At 41.6% G+C, this 20,985-nt stretch overlaps 1 protein-coding gene across 22 annotated transcripts in view; it reads left to right on the top strand.

Annotated features, from left to right (window-relative positions):
* The window catches only part of cacna1g (calcium channel, voltage-dependent, T type, alpha 1G subunit), a 219,880-nt gene that overhangs the window by 185,903 nt on the left and 12,992 nt on the right, over positions 1 to 20,985 (top strand). For 11 of the 22 annotated variants that reach the window (XM_078163625.1, XM_078163624.1, XM_078163621.1 and 8 more), the window contains 8 exons: positions 1,764 to 1,915; positions 5,029 to 5,138; positions 8,233 to 8,366; positions 12,513 to 12,583; positions 15,248 to 15,326; positions 15,660 to 15,781; positions 17,913 to 18,326; positions 19,769 to 19,921. In XM_078163625.1, coding sequence (XP_078019751.1) covers positions 1,764 to 1,915; positions 5,029 to 5,138; positions 8,233 to 8,366; positions 12,513 to 12,583; positions 15,248 to 15,326; positions 15,660 to 15,781; positions 17,913 to 18,326; positions 19,769 to 19,921 — 1,235 coding nt within the window. The remainder of the gene's footprint in view (positions 1 to 1,763; positions 1,916 to 5,028; positions 5,139 to 8,232; positions 8,367 to 12,512; positions 12,584 to 15,247; positions 15,327 to 15,659; positions 15,782 to 17,912; positions 18,327 to 19,768; positions 19,922 to 20,985) is intronic. The other 11 variants (XM_078163626.1, XM_078163623.1, XM_078163616.1 and 8 more) reach the window with 3 other exon arrangements.

Genomic DNA, 20,985 nt, shown 5'->3' with positions numbered 1-20,985 from the left:
CTTTCTAATAAACTGCTACGGAGATGCTGTATTTAGCAATGTATTGTAGTGCACAGCACGCACCACCAGAGGTCAGTCTCTACTGGTGGAACAAGCAGCTGAAAAAGATGAAAGAAAGATGGCAACTGTAAGTGTTGGGGGTAACGTTACAGGACTAGTAATAAAGAATAATGCTTTTACCCCTTGAGATGACTTCTTCCAATTAGAAAAATAGTTAATTCAACAAGATTTTATTTGACACATCATTTCCGCCGAGTCCAGTAATGTATTGGTATCCACCACAGAGTGTCACAGGTCCTCCATCATGCTTATTTCCTATCTATTATTCTATGGGCCATAAGTATTTAAACCCAACAAGAATTATCTAAGTAGGTTAATTGCATATTAGAAACACAGCATTGCTGCTAGACAGTGACATAAATGCTACAATGCCTTTTGTCACTATTAGCTCAGCATGTATATTATTTATTTTTTCTACACAATACCATCATACACTGTACTGTACACCGAGTGAAATGTCAGGAATAAATGAGAGTCTAAAAAAATAGACAACCCCAAGCCTTAGTGCCACAAATACAAAACTAACATGTTGAAATATTAACCTACGGTCACTGATACAATGAGAGTAGTCTTTGCTCTCCGTTGATAGTAACTGTGCACCTGGTAGGGTTTATCTCAAGAGATGAATTTCAATGCGTATATGTATTTAACATCAGGGATGGATCGATGGGCATTCTCCTCTGCTTACTCAGCTCTCCTGCCTTAATCCCTGATCTACAGAGGGAGTTTCTCCAGTAGGGAAACCACTAGGCACACAACATGAGTTGCACACAGGCATACACACTCGTGGGAATCGTTCCAGCTCAGCACAGCTGCAGCCACAGCAGCACACCTGGGCTAATTGGACAGGAGAGGGAGCGCTCCCAACACCCAAAGGACGTTTGCCTTTTGAGTGTGTATCGTGTGTGTGCGTAGCTCCCTTTTCTGTGTGACCTAGAGCCTCTCCTTCACTGATAGAATGAAAAGGTGATAGATAGTGCAAGCCTGCTCCCTGTTCCTCATCCCAACTCCCAGCCCATCTATCCATCCATCCTCTCTGGATGGAGGGAACAAAGTGATGGATGAGTGTGGAAAACTTTTCTCCTACATTATATTCTTTTCCTGAGAGGAGCGAAGTGAAGGAAATAAAGGGAGGCTGAGTCACATGACGATCAGAGAGACAGAAAGAGAGATGGCCATATATCCAGACCGAAATATCCCTGACAGCAGCCTCCTCCACTGAGTCTCACACACACACACACACACACACACACACATTGAGAAATGCTGTTTATCTCCCATCACACTCACTCAGGGGAGAGTTCATTTAAACAATTGTTGATCAGAGGAGATGAGATTTGATTTGATTAGTCATGACTACAGACCACAGGAGAGCTTGGCTGGAGTCTCTCTTTCTCTCTGCCCATTATCTGATCCGCCTTCCTTAATCCCTTCACATCTCTCCTTACATATCTCTTATTTTCAATATGAGTCAACCACCTTGAGTGACAGAAGGGTGTTTTCGTGTTTCACTAACCCCTTTTTTTAAGCAGCTTTGGAGGCTTCAGTCCTCAACACAGCAGGTCTACTGTGTAGTGTCCCAGTATATTACCTCCTATCTCACTTGTTGAATGCCACCCCCTCCCTCCTCCTCCTACCCCACTCCCTGCAACCCCCCCACCCTCCCTACCCCTACCCCCCCACCTACTTCCCACTTCCAACAGAAGCTCAGAGTAAACCCTACTACTCAGATTACTCCCCCATTCGCCGACTCATCCACAAGATGTGCACCAGCCCCCACCTGGATCTGTTCATCACCATCGTCATAGGACTCAACGTCATCACCATGTCCATGGAGCACTACAAGCAGCCCAAGGTCAGATCTGGGGGGAGGAAGGTGGGGTAATGATGGGCTCTTTGCTTCAAATGTTCATACCTGCGCTTGAATAATAATTGCAAATTTGTCCTAGAGTTTGTCTTACTCACTCAATGCAGTACCATTTCAGATAAAGTGACATCTGCAATCGGATACAATGCAGCCTGTTTACATACTGCGTTAGTCCTACAGCGACAAGGGGTGGGAATCACCAAAGGCCCCACAGTATGATATTATCACGATACTTAAGTCAGGATACAATACTATTGCAATTTTAAATGTGTTGCGATATATTTAAAATTGCAATAACATATATTGCAATATATTGAGATTTATTACCTTTTTCAAGTGCAAATTATGTCCCCAAAGAAAAATTTATCTGATAAGATAAAGATAAAGTTTACAGTCAGTTCATCTCACTTCGGTCATTTTTATTGCGGCAAAAATGTATCTAGTGGACTGAAAAAGCAATTGATTTCATTATTCTAGTGGGCTACTAAAAGTTTCATTTGTATTTGCAAAATTTATTCAAAATGTATTATTTATTTAGTGAAAAAAGAGATACTTGGTGTCCATGTAACGATACAATATTGCCATACAAAAATAGTGTGATACTATGCTGCATTGATTATTTTCCCCAACCCTAGCAGCGACTGAAAACTGCATAACTGATTCCAGTGCGTTGGTACAGTGCAGATTTAGTCTCTGGTTGTAACTGTTTGAAAGACATTTTCACCGTGCCACATATAATATTCAGGCAAAAATACAAAATTCTGCCAGATGTTTTATTTTCATTTATTTATATGGCATAAATATTATTAAATGAAAAAAATTAACATTGGCACGGAATATTTGCTATCTTAAAAAAATATCAGTATCTGCACTGGCCTTTAAAACGTGTCACTGGATTATTACTTTTAGTGTGCGTTTAAATGAGGGCGCGTTTACCGCGTTCATGAGAAGAGCCCCCCCCCGTATCATTCATGACCTAATAAGTGGAAATTTTCTGAGTTTACGACTTTGCGTACACGACTTCCCATGTCGTAAACAAGTGCTCACGAGCTACATTCACAGAATAAATCTTTCTGGAACAAAGGTTTATGGCTTCACAGGACTTCAGATAGTGTAAGTTATATAATATGTGCCAATAATAATAACATGCCAATAATAATAAAAAATAGCCTTTCGAAAACACCCTTCCTCCCTTCTTTAAACAAGGGTAAGGAAAGGGATCAGGTCAACAGAAAAATAAATAAAAATAAGATAAGAATTGTTTGCTAAGAAAGGCAATGATGAACTATGAAAGAGAGGTCAAAAAAATAAACATAAAACTATTAGTCAATAAAAGAGAAAAAGCCATAAAAAAGGGTTAGAATTAATCCTTCAAACTGTATAAATTTAAGGTAATCGTGGGTACAACAAATTCCGCCAATCTTGTACACCAAAAAGGTAATACAAATCATATGTATCCAAAGTATCCACATCAAGGTCTGCCATGGATACTGATATTTATAGCCCATATGTTAATCGCCACCAGGCAGGTGTTCCAGCTAGGATTTGTCCTCCACTCATTAGAAATATCTCTATTGCTTCAACATATTGTTGACCACCTGCTTGATCAGAACTCTAAGTTGGAGGCAGAACAAAAGATGGTTAAGGGCGGCAGAGGGAGAGCTGGTATTTAGCAAAATTCCACCAGAACAAAAGAGACAGAGATGCAGCACAAAAGAGAGAGGAACCAGCTGAAGAAAAAATGACAAGAATACAGTGAGTGGTTACAGGACAGATTAAGATGTAGAATGGCATAGTAGATGGGAATGGAATAGAGGAGGAGGACGTAAGGGTGTTACGTAGGAAGAATAGAATAGTAGAAATAGTGTGGGGAAGAATAGGACTTTTGGTAAAGTAAAGGGTTTTTATGGAACAGAGGTTGTTGGGTAGAATTTTAGACTGTATAAAAATAGTGGATACAGTTACCTAATCAGCGATGTCATTGCAGTAGCAACTTGCCAATCGACGGCACCCACCTCTTACTCAAAGCAGCCACGCCCTTAATTATACATAACTTTAAGCCTTTATGAAAGTAAACGGGTGAGTTCAATCCATCAAAGTTCAGTTCAAATCTATCCCCTGTACAGTTGACAGTAATGGAGAATTTAGCTCTAGAGACCAAAAGCGTTTTTGTACCAGACTGTAAACATGTTTATGTCTGCTGTAAAGTTGGATATTTTAACATGGTTGTCTATGGGGCTTGACTCACTTTTGGTGCCACCCTCAAGTGGCCACTACAGGAACTGTAGTTTTTGGCACTTCAGCGTCAACCCCAGAGATTGCTGCTCGGCTAGATTAGAGGATACTTAAGTCAGAGATGTCAAAGAATTGACCAGTGTTACACAGATAATGAAAGGTTTTTTGGTAGAATAGAGTGTCTAGGTAGAGGAGGGTCTTTGGTTAGTGTAGAGAGCTGTGATGTTGAGCAGGTTGTTGGGTAGCATAGAAAACAGTGAAGTAAGGAGACATATCAGAAACTGGAACTAGCTGTGAGTTAATGAATTGCCACCAGTGAGGATTGTATGAAATCTCCATTGACCACCAGTTCTCTTGCTGTCTCGCTGCTAAAGGTCAGTTTTTACATACAGATGGGCACTCTAAATTCTCCCACAGGCAAAAATGGACACTTTGATTCTAATGGCCTTTTCATGGAGAATGAGGGAGGGAGGAGTGGAGGGCGATGTGAGTGATCTATTAATGGAAAGGCTAATTCTGAAGAAGAGGATAGAGTTTACAATATGGACCTTGAAGACTGTAAATGCAGGAAAAATATGTATGTAGAGCAAGAAATATCCACCATAGCAGGCCATTAGTGTAACTGAATCACACTAAAATGGTTTTCCTTTTAAGAAGTGAAAAACATTTCTGTAGGGTGAGATCATTTCATTGGTCTTCAGTGCAGTTTCAGCACATTTCATTAAACGAGTGGCAATGAAACCCGCAAAAAAACCCCGAAACTCTGCTAAGACAACAGCAAATTTAATGTGAGGTTTACTGACTTGTTATGATTGATACTTGTGTACTTTATTGATCTTTAATATTTCTCTCCCTGAAATCCTCAGGAGTTGGACAAGGCATTGGAGATCTGTAACTACATCTTCACCCTCATCTTTGTGCTGGAATCCGTCTTCAAGCTGGTGGCCTTCGGCTTCCGACGCTTCTTCAAGGACAAGTTAGTATTTAACTACTATGCTTCCCATAGTAACGCAGTGACCTCTGTCAAACATCTCCGACACAGATCAGACAGTAATCCTGAATAAACATTTATCTCCCCGTTTAGGGTTTTGACATTTTAGTGGACGTGATATTGTAATAGAGCGGCTGTTAAAGGTACCGTTCTTTAACCTCTGAGTCATGTGGAAAATCTGAGGCAGTGTTCGGAGGGCTCAAATGAGCTTTTTCTAAGGTGCTCCAGTGGATGGTTCTCAGTGAGCCTGTATGAATACAAACGGCCTCGTTAAACACCCATAAAACACGCTGCCTTAGATGATTTCATAGCTTTGAAATCCCTGGCTTCCTGCTGAAAACCACACAATAATGCACAAACACAATCACAAAAGCACAAATATAAACTACCACACATCACATGTAAGTGAATACACACACTAACACACACACCTCATCGGAGGCATCATGTTTTTGGACTAGTGCTGACCACCAAAGGCTCCATGATGTCCATTCTCTTTGCCAGAGTAGACAATTATCCTTTTTGCATTTTGGCTGAAGTCCAGTTTGATATTACCTCAATACACATATACTCACACACAGGTACACACAAACACAGCATTCAGCCAAGACCTCCAGGACTAATTTGAAAATCTCATTGGCTTGTAAGTTGATTTTCTTGTGTTGATTCACACACTTTGGGTATCTAAATAAGGATGTGAGGGACATACTACAGAGTGGACTCTGAAACCTGCTCATAGAGAAGAAACAATAGACACTGACAGACCTGATTAATACGACCACCCACCACTGACTTTTACTCTCATATTGTTCCAAACATTTTCTTTCAGTGCACATTTATTGCACAGAGGCTGGAAAATTAGTTTTGGTCCCAACACTTTGATCTCAAGTCAAGTTACAGTACCTGGGAAAGAAAGTAGCCTGCTGACTCCCGATCTGAGTGTGCCAATTCATCGTTATGATACACTAAAATAAAATGATACCATTGCTGCTGTTTAAATCTGCCTCATAACACTGAAATAGTCTGCACGCTCCCATGCATCCACATTGAATTGTCTCTAAATTTAAAGTTTATGTGATTAGTTAACTGTGTGTGTCAAACACTCACCCCGTAGGCTTGGAAGCTTGTAAAAATCTTGTTGTTTGCTCCTTCACAAAGCGCTGCAGCTGTTGGCAGCTTAGGTTCCTGTCAGTTACACTGAATTCCAGTGACAGGTTTTTATAGCAGAAAAAAAGTTTCAAGATGTCCATAAGAACCAATTAAACTACTTCTGCAGCACTTCTATTGTCAATCTTCTTTTTGTCCATCCAAATGATTAGTATGTTTCCAGGACTCATTAAGATATGTTCATTAAAATAAAGTGTAGCTTAACACACAGCTTCTGTTTATTGCTCTGACTAAGCATGCATGTGCAGTGCAGACAGATAAAGTAATTTCAAATCAACAGAACTGTGGAGGCACCTGATCAGTATAACGCAGAACTACATTGTTCTATTCCTGACAAAAGTCTGATATCTTGTACTTTACAAATGTATTACTGTTGTCAATAAAACCACACCAAAACCAAGAACGGTTCCAAGAAGATATTGGACATACAAAAAGAAATTGTTTCAAACCGTGGGAAAGACATTTGTTAGCTTTCCAAACATTAGATGAGACCAATGCCTCTCTCGTGTCTCCACAAAAATATGATTTTAGAGCCAGTAGATGGTTAGCTAAAGACTGGAAATGGTGGAAAAGCTAGCCTTCTCTGTCAGAAGGTAACAAAACCCTCCTACCAGCACCCCCAAAACCTCAAAAAACACATTATATATTGTCACCGTGAGGTTCCAGGAAATCAATGCGCCCAGCTAAGAACAGTCTGGCACATAACTCTTTGTAAAACAGCAACTTCTGTTACTTTTGGTTTTATAGGGATTAACCCAGGGGTGGAGCCAGATGTAAACATGTGGGGCTCAGCCCAACGGTAGGGGGGTCTGGGGGCATGCCCCCCCAGGGAGAATTTTCTTCCCATTTCAACAGCTTTATGCACTATTTTTCAAGCCATTGAGATAATAAAATGCCTAAAATTTATTTTGAGCCACAATGGATCATTTGGTAACTTTTCAAGCAATAGACTATGACACACCGTCCACCTCAGGAACACCTAGGAAAGTGCAGAGGGTGAAGCTAATGCATGTAGCCATGCTACACCTGCTGATGACTTAGAGATACAGACATGCACAAACAAGAGAAGACCCAAAAATATTCACAGAATTATCTCCAGTCCAAATCCAATGTATGTAGCAAGGAGTTCATGCTCCATCCCTTTAAGCTAAAGGGGCTTTGGCCTGAAAAACATTGAAGATGCTTGCTATGACGTGCTGATTAGTGAGCTTTACAGGTGCTGGTAGGTGGTCTCTGCTACCTTTGAAAGAGCCAGGCTAGCTGTATCCTCCTTATTCCAGTCTTGGTGCTAAGCTAAGATAACCTCTTCTGGATGTGGTATTTATCCTCTCATGCTTGGTTAAAGTTCTTTAGGTACAGAGCTTCTTTAAACTGAAACTTTAGTAATATGAAAAATGTACACAAGATTTACACACACTCTTAAAACCAAGAGCCAAAATTAGTGCATGAAATTTTTTATTGGCAGATGTCAGCACAGGTGTTCACTTGTACTTGTACTTGACACTTTTGTGTCCCTTCATTTGTGAAGCGCGTTGAGGATGGCAGGTGCTGAAACATATCTGCTATAATGAGTTGAACTGATTCTGGCTTTGCTTTCCCAAGAGTGAGGGCTTCTGGGAATTCAGTAATTCAGAAGTATTTGTTTCGAAGTCAAAATTGAGTTGCAAGTCTTGCTAATCTTATCAAGTCTAAAGTTATCAGATTTAGGTCCAGGTCATTTGACTCGAGTTCACATCTCCATACCAAAGAAAATGACTTATCAGAAATGATTGATGATATGTGCAGATCAGTTTTTGCAACCAGTTTAATTTATCAGAGGTTTCAGTGGAAAAAAAAGTGATCTAAGTCAGAGGCAGGCACTGATGTGTGTGTGTGTGTATGTGTGTGTGTGTGTGTGTGTGTGTGTGTGTAGGTGGAACCTGCTGGATCTGGCCATTGTGCTGCTGTCCATCATGGGCATCACTCTGGAGGAGATTGACGGCAAAGCTTCACTGCCCATCAACCCCACCATTATCCGCATCATGAGAGTGCTGAGGATTGCACGAGGTATGAACACCGTCTCTCTCCCCCCATCCATCCATCCATCCATCCATCCATCCACCCACCCGCCCATCCCCTCCCCTCCCTGACATACCTTCCCACAGACAAAGACACACTCTGTTCCTCTCTTTCACAGTGCTGTACTTTTAAGATGCCTTGTAAAACAGCCACATCCCTGGGACTCCCCTCTTTATCACTTTTGCATGGCAGGTCTCAGTGGGGTTCGGGCAGGGTGTGAGTCGACCAGATGGCACAGAGAAACACAGTAAGCTGGCAAACGCAGCACTGAGAAGCAGCAGAGAGTTAAAATGTAGAGACAAAGACTGAGGAATGGGAGAGATGAGGAAAGATAGCTCAGGGTGGAGGAGAGTCAAGACACATTATGACAGTAAGTGAATTAAGCAGCGAGAAACTGAGACTAGGTATGGAGGGAATAATTGAGAGGAGAGGGGGAGGAGAGGAGAAATAAAAGGAAGAGGCGGGGGTGATAAATAACTTCTGACCTGAAAATAGATTATGAGAAGATGAAAAGAAGTTGGAAAGAGGAGCAGTTGATGTTAGAGTGAAAAAAGTTGAGATGAAGTGAATGAGAAGATAAATGAACGGAGGAAAGGTATGTCGTGGGTGAGAGAGACATACAGTATTTCTGGAGAGAGAATAAAGGGTTGAAATGGGTGGAGAAGGCTCAGAATTAGGAATGTCGAGCTAAAGAGACAGGTTGGATTTGGCAGGAGGTAAGAAGAGGAAGGAGAAAGCAAAACTGTCTGTGTGCTTCAGGCTGACTTACTGTCCAGGTAATTAAAGATAAGAGAGGATTGGAGGGAAGGAAACAGGACTAAGAGGAGAGGAGGCCCGACAGAAAGAGGAGATAAGACAGACAGGAGGGAAGCTCATCTGTTTTGTCTGATTACTGATCGTGTAATAAAAGAAGTAGCAGGGAAGTCGTTATTGATTACTGTCACACAGAAGGCACAGGCACAAACACATGCTCTTGTGTGTAATGTGTGTGTGTGTGTGTGTGTGTGTGTGTTTGGCTGGGTACAATAGTTGGCTCGTTTTCTATCTGGCATCAACATGCATATCATGTTCCATGTTCAGACTGTATCAGTTACACACTGGCTCCATTGTAATCACATTTTATCACAATCTGTCCTTGCCAGTGTTGATGTACAAGTTACATCTTCGGTTTAAAGCTGAACTTTTCATCTCACATTCCGATTTAAACAACTTTGTTCTATTCAAACTGCCTAACAATAGCTATCTAAATTGTTAATATATAGTTTTTCAGTATCCTTTTTAACTCTTTTGCTAAAAGCAAAAACAGTGAAACACAAAACCTTAAGACCCCCTTTACACCCTTTATTAAAATGCATCTTGTGACCAGATTGTTTTAGATATGTTGATTAATACATGTCTCCAGTATCCACATTGAGATCCATATTCAGATCACAACTTATCATCTTCATCATCATCGATTCCACTGTTGTCATCCTCATTGCAACTGGCACTGCTGATGGAGTCCATGCTAATGTTAGCATCTTCAGAATCTTCTGACACCTCCGTCACCATGGCAAAATGTGGGTTGATCACCCAGCAGCGCATGCAGTCTATCAAAAAATGGGCAAGTTACCCTGCCCCTGCCACTATTCATGTTGCTATCCTTTGCTGTTCTGTATTTGAATTTATTAAAGGGTAGCCCCTTGAGATGTAGCATCTCATTTTCAAGGGGGTCCCTATGCCAGCTAGTACTGCCCCCTGAAAGTCAAAGATTCAAATAATCAGTCAGAGCTCCCTCATTCCACTTAGATTCCTTCAAGTCAAGCAGTGGTTTCTTTTTTTGTCATTCAGTGTGCAGTGTAGGTCGTTTCAGTCCCCAGATTTAGCTGCAAAGTGTCCAGTACAGACAGCTGTGGACCCAGACCCAGGGTAAGATGGAGGAAGCTGCCCACAGGAAGAGAGGCTTTGCCCGACCAGGCTCAAAGATAACGTTATCTTCTGCCTACTGCTTTGAAGCAGTGAATTTACAGCTCGCAGCAACTTTGGCCAACATTTGATATCTAGTGTCAGCAAAAAATCGTTAGTGTAGTCATCTTGCATTAGCTCGGAGGGCTAAGTTGGCCTGAATGCCGCTGTTACCCTGACAGTCCCACTGAACCTTGCTCAAATTCTCAAGCTCTTCATGAAAAAAATAATTAAAAGTCAAATATTCCTATTGAACTATTCTGAGTTGGGTATAGCCCTAATGCCAGTTTCATTTGTTACTTTTTCGTTGCCATTGTAGCCAGGACCGCATGTAGCCCTTCTCAACCATTTGCTTAGCCATTCTTTCATAAATGGCTCAGTTCCAATATGAATTGCCATGTCTTGCTTGTATAATTTTGTGGGACCACATTGAAAGCAGACATTGGTCTCGTCTGGACTCCATTCAGGGGTGCCTTGAATATTCATAAGCTTCATGTTCAAGTTAGACATGATTCCATATTTTTTCCCAAGTGGATAGAAATCCCAAGTGCACTTATGTTCAGTGTGGTCACAATGTGTCCCTGACCACCTCCAGAGGTGGTTTGGCTGATCCAATCACAATCCATCCTCAAAGCGTTTTGGGTGCATTTACGCCTCATGTTGTCAGGCACTATCTGATTGCAATCCGATCACCCAAAATGCAGTTCAATGCAAGATGTAAAGAGGGTCTACCAGATGCAACAGTACTATAGTTAGAGAGTGAGAGAGATGTCAATCAATCTCAGTTTGTGACACCAACAAGGTCCTAAGGAGAGGTCTCATCAGGCAACACTTGTGTCGGTGGATGATGGGTGTGAAGAGGCTTTAAGTACAAACAAGTATCCCCGGAGACATGCTGACACATCTCAGTAGAAAAAGCAGAAGTGTTAATAGTAGAATTAACGTTTGCTGAATGTCATTTAACTGCTTCAGTTTCAGGGTCCTGGTTTGTTACTCAGAATACACTAGAGCCATTGTTAATGTATTTCTACTGTGACAACTCAAGGATGCTATGGAGAGAAATGCATTTTGATTTGATGCGATGGGCAGAAAGGCAGGATTGCTGAGAAATGTGTGATGACTTTATTGTTTTGACTTTTTGGTTACACCCACCGGTGCATGAGGTCACTATGCAGTGAGTATCAGCAGCAGTCTTCCTCTGGCTGTTTGACTGGATCTTTAAATTTGCCAGGATGGGCTGCCAATCAAGCTGCTTCCTCTTTTACTGTTGTTTACAATCTTTCCCTAGACCAGACCAATTTTATTAGAACATCCAGTATGAGCATGAACACTTAAGGGATCATGCAGGGATCACAGGATTCATACATATCCAGGCATACATTTAACATGCTAAATTTTCTCACTAATATTGCGCATTCTTAAAAGAATAGTTTGACATTTTGGGATATGCCTGTTTGCTTTTAGTCAAGAGTAGGACAAGATGATCGTTACCACTCTCATGTCTTTATGGTAACTATAACAAGAAAGTCAACAGCCCCTTAGCTTAGCACAAAGACTAGAAGTGGATCGGGAAACAGTTAACCTGTCTCTACGCAAAGGTTAAAGAATCTTGTTTTCTTTGATCATGTTTGTTTAACTTACTTGTGTAGGTTTAGGTAATGAACCTACTTGTGTAGATTACATTAAAAAATCTAAAGTCTTTGCAGTTTTGCAGGGAGTTACTTGTTGGAACCATTTCTTGGTACAAGTCTTGTTGGAGCTTTGTCGTCACTGTGAGGTTGCTAGGTAACCAGTGGAGACTTCTGGAAGTCACTGACCCAGAGCAAGAAAAAAATAACATTTCTGGCAATCTCTACTTTTCCACTTATTATTATGCATTATCTGTCAGTCTTGGTGCACCTTCATTGATACCCCATTGCCATACCGGTGACCTTATCAAACCGCAACCCCAATCAGAGAGATATGACCTCAATCAGGCGATGTAAAAGCCTAATGTTGTTCAATAAAAGGAAATCTGCGACCACACTAAAGGAGCAGGATTAGTCTGTAAGTAAGGAAGAAGTTGAGTCCTTTCAATTTCATAGAAGGCGTGATGGCACAAGTCCCTGTTCTGTTATATAAGACTGAACAATTTTAATATTGGTGAGACAATCTTTCATTTTCTGTGTGTGTATGTGTGTGTCCCCACAGTTTTGAAGCTCTTGAAGATGGCGGTGGGGATGAGAGCTTTGCTGGACACCGTTATGCAAGCCCTGCCTCAGGTACACAGTCAATTCTGTTAAATAACATCCACCAAAGCCACTGAATTATCTTTTCCTTCCTCATCCTCATTTTCCTCCATGGGCCTTTCATTTCCTACCACGTCCCACAGAAGCTGTCCTTAAAATTACATCCCAGGAGCAATTCTTTTTTGGTACATAGTCTTCTGTTTCAGGGCGTCGTCGTTTCCCATGAGCTTTTTATCAACTCTAGAGACCCTTATTTGCATAACCACCCCCTGCAGAGATTGGGAAGAGAATGTAGCTTCGGATTTTGTTTTGAACGTTGGTGGGTGGATCGGAGGGTGGTGGAGTTGGTAAATTAGATCAACTTCCACAGTGTTTGGATTGAGATAAAAAATAACAGTCAATCCTGTGTTCACAGCATTCTTTGATACTACCTCTGTAATTCAGGGAGAGAGTGAGTGTTGTTCCAGGCTAATTCCTCCTAGAGCCTGTCAGAAGTGTTCATGATTAATAAATCCGATAATGGGGGGTGGTGGGAGTGTGAGCAGGTTGCCACATGCTGATTAGCATTGACAGTAGCAGCAGCCACAAATCCTACAGCTTTCATTACCTAAACCCACCTCTCTATCAAAGCATCTATTCCCCGTTATCTTTTTTTTACTCTTGTCCAGGATCAGTTGCACTATTAAGCTTCTCATATTTTTATCCAGATTTTGCTTCTTCTTCTTTGCTTCAGTCACTCATTCACGGCATTAATGCATGGCACATAGGCAGTTCACAGTGAAAACGGAAGCAGATTTACTACCTGAAATTATTACTAGTAATTTTTTAAAACAATGATATCTTGATTTCAGACAGAAGTGCAGTAGGTACTCTGCCAGCACAAGAGCAACCTTAAGTGACATAAGTGTACGGGGATTGGTCGAACACATGAGCCAAAGCAGTACCAGCAACTGCCATTTTCAAAAACCTGTTGACCTTGTAAACAACAGACAACATAAAACCAAAAAGCAGCTCCAAACAAAAAAAGTGGAAGACAACATGGACAAATGGACCAACAGTGAAGTCCAGATACGCCGTAATTTTGAATCGTCAAAGGGGAATATAATAATCGTTGGTAGCCGGCATATGTCACTTCAGCGTTCCTGTATTGGGGCGCTTGTGGCTCAGAACGTAGAACGGGTTGTCCACTAATCAGAAGATTGGTGGTTTGATCCCTGGCTCCTCCAGCATGTTGAAGTATCCTTTGGCAAGTTACTGAACCAAAATTGCTCCTGATGGTTGTGGTTAACTACTAGTGTGTTAGTACATGTGAATGGTTGACTAAGTAGTGAGTGTCATGTGCAATTTCCATGTTAGTGCCGCTATTGGTGGTGCAAGTTTGCCTGATATCAGACAGGATTGTCAGCTTGTTACACTTTGTTTCCATCTTAAGTCTGACAGTGCATTCACTCTGATTGATTTCTGTGGGGGAGCAAGATTCAATTCTCCTTAACCAGTCACTGGAGACTGTTATATCTGCCTGAATCTAACGTCATTTTAAGTCCAGGTGCAGGTTTTGCTCTAGGTTTTAAAGTGGAGCAGAGGGAAGTAAAAACAAACTACAATGTCATGTGATATTGAGAAGACATGCAGATTTAGAACAACCTTGACAGCAGCATCTATTATGTGTATAGATGAGTCAGTCAACTTGGTGTGGTTGGTGGATTCCAAGGTCTGGACCCAGGCAGGGTGCAAATGCAAACAGAAAAAATACCCTTGAAGGTATAGTTCTCGGAAGAGCTTCCCAGCGCACAATTTCTCACGGGGAGTCCCCAGAACTGATCATTCCGAAAACACCCTCTCTGACTCCTCTGACTTTTTAATGTGTCCAGGTGATGGAATGCAAACCCTGCAAAGGGCTCTTGAATATGCGCTTGATTGTGACATACATTGCATTGTGCTCGAAGACTGAGGCTAAAGCTGCACGCCCCCGATATAAAGCCATATTATTTCCAGCTGATGACTCACGCAGAAGGTCTAGAAATAAAGAAACTGCAGTGTAACCTACTAAGACTAATCAATTTATTTAACGAACGTAATGTTAAAAAATCTAGCAGAGCTACTAATCTTAGTCTACCCAACAGTGTCATCAGAGTGGCTCCCACACAGTGGGGAAATACTACACTGTAGATGTGCTACTTTTCAGAGATTTTTTTTTTTTCTTTAAATCCACTAAATAATGTATTATGAAACGTTCAACTAAAGCTTACTGCTCCCCAGCTAGTTTGCTAGACGTGCTAACATTTGCAGCTTATGTTAGAAGAAATAAACACACTGTTAAATCCATTCCTTACATTTGTTTTCTGGTTTTGGAAAGGGTGCAAAGAAAGAAACCACCATCTAAGCTCTTTAAAGGTGGAGTATCGCTCTTACTACAGCCCTATGCTTACCGCTTCAACATGCAGGCAAATCCAAAGCTTGACAGGCCTGCCATGCCTAGTTACAGTTGCTCAGCTATAATTGGACAATAGCTGTTCGGTTGGTTTTTAGCGAATGGTCAGTGGCCATATCTTATATTTTCTCTTGGCTGCTTCCTCATGACCCTGCATTCATTTTCTCACTGGAATGAGCTGTTTGTTGTCTCTCATTATTGGTTTATTTTGCCTGGGATTTCTCTCCTCTGACTAATCCCTCTCTCTTCCTGTTGTCTCTCTGCAGGTGGGGAATCTGGGTCTTCTCTTCATGCTTCTCTTCTTTATCTATGCAGCCCTGGGAGTGGAGCTGTTTGGTGACTTGAGTAAGGACACACGCAGGCAGTCGGGCACACCAGACAGAGATTCACACACATACATACCACTCAGGCACGCAGGCTTGCACCAAGTGTTTAATTCTCCCCTCTGTGGGTTTAATCTATCTGATGTTAATTGCTTTCTAAAAACCCTTTGTTGAAATGCCATATTGATTTCTCTTTTTCAAAGTGTAGCTAGTAGCCTAGAGAGTAATAAAATACTATTACAGTTATTAACATTTTGTTGTTACAACTCTTCTTATCTTCATGACTCTCCTTTACTGTCTGGCTGTTCCCCTCCATCTTCTGTCATCCCCTCCCTGCTCCACCTTGTCCTCCCAGTCTGTGATGAACTCCACCCATGTGAAGGTCTGGGGCGCTACGCCTCATTCAAAAACTTTGGGATGGCATTTCTGCTGCTATTCAGAGTTTCCACTGGAGACAACTGGAATGGCATAATGAAGGTGAAACTGACACTGCAGCCTTGGATCCTGAAGTCATAAATACACATACTGCACCATCATTATTATTACGTATATTATGCACATCCATTCAGCAGGAACACAAGAGGCAGATTTAGTGGTCATGTGTTGGCACAGGAACCAATTTTTCTGCAGGTTACTACAATTCAGTGCTGTCCCTCCCCTCTATTCATCTTGCAAAAGCTGATTCTTTTTCACCCAGGGCCAAAAAATAGTAGGTTGTAAATGTTAGCTGTCGCTGTGCTTTTTTAGTTCAAGATTTGGTCAAATTTGAGCTTGAAAACAATTATTAGCATCTACATTGGCAGTTATGCCAAAATAGCACTTTTATGAGTTTCGTCTGTTGTCTCTGTGTTCTATTTCAGGTCAGAATCCCTACAAATCATGTTTATATTGGACAGTGGTGCAACACAGTGAAGTCCCTTGCCAACATTCAGTGCCAGTAGTAGTGGTGTGCTTTTTGTGTGGTGAGGCAGAAAGTAAGAGCGTGGAGGTCGTGGTGATGGATGCAGTGCATCTGACTTTCTCACCAGAGACCTGACTTCATGTCCCATTCTTATGGCTGTTTGTACCATCAACATGATCTTTATCTAACCTTAACCATATTGTCGCTGAAGTTATCCATGCAGGAATATTGCAGCCATGCAAACAGCTCTGTGAGGCTGTACCATAGAATGTATAAAACAATCCATAGCCATGATGTCGCCCATTGCTTTTTGGATTCCTGTTATGAAATCTTGAGTGTGGCATTTTGGCCTGTCACCATCTTGGATTTTTGGAGCCAGAAGTGACCATTTTTGGACGAGAGGGTGGAGCTAACCCTGATGCTAGCTGTTAGTTTGTTTAGCATGTGCATTTACAGGTATAGCTAACTATGATAATGGTAATACTAGCAAAAAAAAAAAACAGCCATTAGAGCAAAATGTATGTACTGGAAAACTGAACATCCAACTACTAAACAAGACTTTTGTAGGCAACCAAAACATTACAATTAACTTTCATGAACTGAAAACACTCAGCATTTCCGGCAAGGTTATGTAATCTAACCAACGTTGTTGCTGTGGTAGCAACATATGGCATGCACCTGCCACTTAAAGTGGACATGCCCTCACAGGGCTGGACAGTGCGACATACCTATACGCCACACGTGCTATGCAGAAATTGGTCCATGCTATGACTAAAATTATCATGCTATGTAGCTTTGCGCTGCTTGTGTGAGACAGAGCCACTTGTTTGTTTAAGCTTAGGGTTTGTGTGCTTGTTTCTTTGTGAGGTGAATTGATAGTGCATTTCTATTTATAGTACACTGTGATACAGAGCCTGAATACAGGCTACAGATCTGTTCATGAAATGCAGTGCCATGACGATACAGCCCCTTTGTACACCAGATGCACTGTATATAATGCAGACATGCCGAACTGTACTACACATGCAGCCTGTATCCTTGCAAGAAAGTGGAAACACTATAGTATTAACATGAAGTTTAAACTTTTATAAATTGATGTTCTTTATAAAACCTGGTTTTAGGAGGTGCTGCAACCTCCTCAGCACCACTCCCTCCCACGTGCATGGCAAGTGCATAGAAAATAATAATATTATAAAAAGATATTTAAAACAGTGTCTACCTTTTTTCAGCAATATATTCATTTGAAAGGTCATGGAAAATGACTTTTTAAACTGCACCCAACAAAAAATGTAATTCGTGTCAAAGCACATGGACATATTTGATACTTCTATTTGCATGCTACAACTTTGTGGTCTGTGCTACAAAACTTTGAACCTCTGTACCACCTGTGCTATGTGCAAAAAAGGTTATCATACAGCCCTGCCTTATTAACTGTAACTTTAAGCACTAAATGAAAAGCTGATCATGAACGTCAGCAGGCTTTTTCCTCTGGGCAACATCAGGAAATGCTTTCCAATAGCTGTCAAGACACTTCAGAACTGACTAACTGACTGACGGGGGAATGCAATTGCTAGAAAGAAAACAGTGCCATTGGGCATTCAGATTGTCCTTATTAAACGTTTTGCAGAATCAGTGTTCTGTTTGAGAACTGCTTGCTGGTAAAGTTTTAGCTCATGTGCTCATGTCATGTTTTCATGTTTCTTCCAGGACACATTAAGGGACTGCGCTCAGGACACCAACACCTGCTACAACGCCGTGGTCTCTCCCATCTACTTCGTCTCCTTTGTTCTGACCGCTCAGTTTGTCCTCGTCAACGTCGTCATTGCTGTCCTGATGAAGCACCTGGAGGAGAGCAACAAGGAAGCCAAGGAGGAGGAGGCAGAGTTGGAGCTGGAACGGCAGTTAGAAGCGGGAGAGACAGCGCCGAGGTCGCCCCAGCTCAACCCTCTGGCACTGGGCACGGACAGATCGAGTTCTGGGGGCTCCCCCTGGAGGTCCACTGGAGGAGGGGACAGGGAGCAGGAAAGAGATGGTCCTATGGACTCGCCCACTGCTGATATAACCAGAGACCCTGTAAACATCAGAGCAGACCCCCCTTCTTGCCTGGATCCCCCACTGGAGGTGAGGAATATGTTTGGTATTGCTTGTACATTATGTATGAGTGTGCGTTAGAGATATCTGGAGTGTGTTTTGGTTGTTTTGTTATGACATCCCTGAGGGCACTTATAAAATTCTGTGTGCATAACTGTGTAGCTACATGCATTAACTTTAAATGCCTTAATCACACAGTTATGAGTATTATCACAGTGTGTGTGTGTGTGTGTGTGTGTGTGTGTGTGTGTGTGTGCGTGTAGATAAGGTCCACATTATTGCACACACGTAAAAGTGAAACATGCTATCATATATTGTCTAGGTCAGATTGTTCGATTCTCAGTGGTCCACTCAGCATACTGCATGACATGACAGATGCTCTGAGGTCACTTCCTGCTGGGGGCCAAGCTGTGAGGCCAGTCAGATGACCCCCACGTCTCCGGTCATTAATTCTGACTCTGGTCCAAACCATTAGTTAATTCTCCGGCCCATGCTGAGGGACACTGAGCATTATGGATTGTATCTGAAATAATGGATTTCTTGGAAGGAATGTCTCTTCACTGTCTTAATGTAACAACCATAAACCATATGTAAACAAACTATAGCGGATATGGCCATATTAGGACATACTCACTACACATTCTGGCATCATTTCAAAATATAAGTGGATGCATTTATGTGTGATGTGTCCTAAATCAGGATCACAGTTGCAAGTATAAAATATACTCTCTGTAACTGATACTGACCCATATCAGCATGGTTTACAGTGTGTGTGTGTGTGTTCATGATTCTGTGTGTGTGATAGTGTGTGTGTGGCTGGTCCCTGTGGAGGACATGCCAGTCATAGACAGGTCACAGTGCCATGGGAAAGCTGGACCACAGGGTCTTGTTGTTCACTTTAACAGCTATTTCCAGACAGCAGGGAACTTTTTGGGGATAGGAAATAGAGGTCTCGCTATCGTTATGTTTCCCTCTAAGATGTTATCCGTCTCCCTCCGCCACTCTTCCAAAACATTTGTGGTTAAGCCGCAATCTCTTCTCCACCCCTGTGGGAGACCAATTCTACTGCGGTGTTGTAGTGCCCCCTTGTGGGGCATTAAGTGGTAACACATGAGGGCCTGAGGTGGATGTTGGTAAGGAGGAGGTTGTATCCAGTTGCAGCATGAAAATCCTAAGCCATTTAGTAAAGCACGTACAGGATTGAATACTAACTAGGATCTGGTTCTCCTACTTGGATGTGTTTCTTTTGTCTTGATTCTGCTCGTTTGTTTCTGCCTGATCGACTGTCTTTTTCCCTGTTTCTTTCTTGTGATTTACTCTTTCTCTCTACATTTATTCATGTGTCTCTGTCTTGACTTCTGCCTTTCTTTCCCCCTGCCCTTGTCAATTTTTCCAAAACTTCTGCTGTCCCCCACCTTTTCTTTTCCCCTCTTCCTCTCTCTGGTCTTTCCTTTCCTTCTGCATCATTTAAGTTTGTCCAGCGGAGAGCACAGTTTGACTCGGTCTCCCTGGTCATCCAGGGTTCAATGGAGGGAGAGTTGAGTTTGATGGACAACCTGTCTGGCTCTATCTGCCACTACTACGCGCTGCCCCCCAAGCCCAGCAAGCACAGCACCGACAAGAAGGTCAATAATCACCAGAATGATGACTCACTTCCTTCATTTCATATGTCTAGCGGGTCTTATTTCTCTCTGACGTGTAGGGCTGCACAAGTAATCATGACAAAATGAATATTACAATGCAGAGATTGTGATATTTCATTATCAAGAACAAATCCAAAAAGGTTACAGATTGTCTTGTTTTCCGTTACGCAAGGCTGAATACATTCATATTCCTTGTTTTCAATGCAGTGTCACGCAAGGACTTTATTAAAACAAGTGATAATGCATTTAAAGGGTCAGTTCACCCATTTTATCAGTCAGTAGTCTCAAGCCATACAAATAGTCTAGCCCAGGTTTTGATATATCTAACACTGACATTTGTGCATCCACTCCCAGAGCAACAAACATGAAAGGAATTATGTTTTTCTGTTATTCTGCTCACAGCATTTAATAATGAGGTTTTAAAAATGAAACAGCTACATGTCCTTTCAGAAACAACGTCCTGGTCACTTAGGATAATCCACAGACCTCAGTGGAACTACTTTCTCCAGAGGAAATAGTCCCTATGAAAACTTTCCACAGGGTGTTCTGTGGATCATCAGTGGGAACAATGATTCCAGAGAGAGATGTTGTGGTTTTAAATGTAATTTTCCAGTGCTGTGAGCAGCACAAACAAAATTTTATTGACCTCCATGAGTTTTAAAGTGAGTCAGTCTTGTTTGGATCTACAAATCTGTTTTTGGTAGAGTATTACCTGCGTGCCAGTGAAGTTAAGATTCTGATTTGCAGGAAGGACGATTTAGGTGCATTGATTTTCAATGTAGTTATTGATGTGGCTATTTATTTTTTTCTCGACATGTCTTATGTCTTTAAGCATCTCAGCACTATGTTGAAAATATGTTTTTCCCTTTAAAGGGGAACTGTGCCTATTTTCAAAATTCTGACATTGTACTCCTACGGTCTAAGACTGTCCAAAACTATTAGTGAACATAAACAGTATAAGTATAAAGTATAAAGTTTGCTCACAAATATTGATTGAACTTTCCCAGATCATGGAAATAACACTGGAGGTGTTCCCCTTTAATTTA

This window comes from Epinephelus lanceolatus, chromosome 21 (genome assembly GCF_041903045.1).
Source record: "Epinephelus lanceolatus isolate andai-2023 chromosome 21, ASM4190304v1, whole genome shotgun sequence".
Classification (NCBI taxonomy): Eukaryota; Metazoa; Chordata; class Actinopteri; order Perciformes; family Serranidae; genus Epinephelus; species Epinephelus lanceolatus.
The sequence above is the reverse complement of the archived record's forward strand: the minus strand, read 5'-3'. Positions and strand labels throughout refer to the sequence as shown.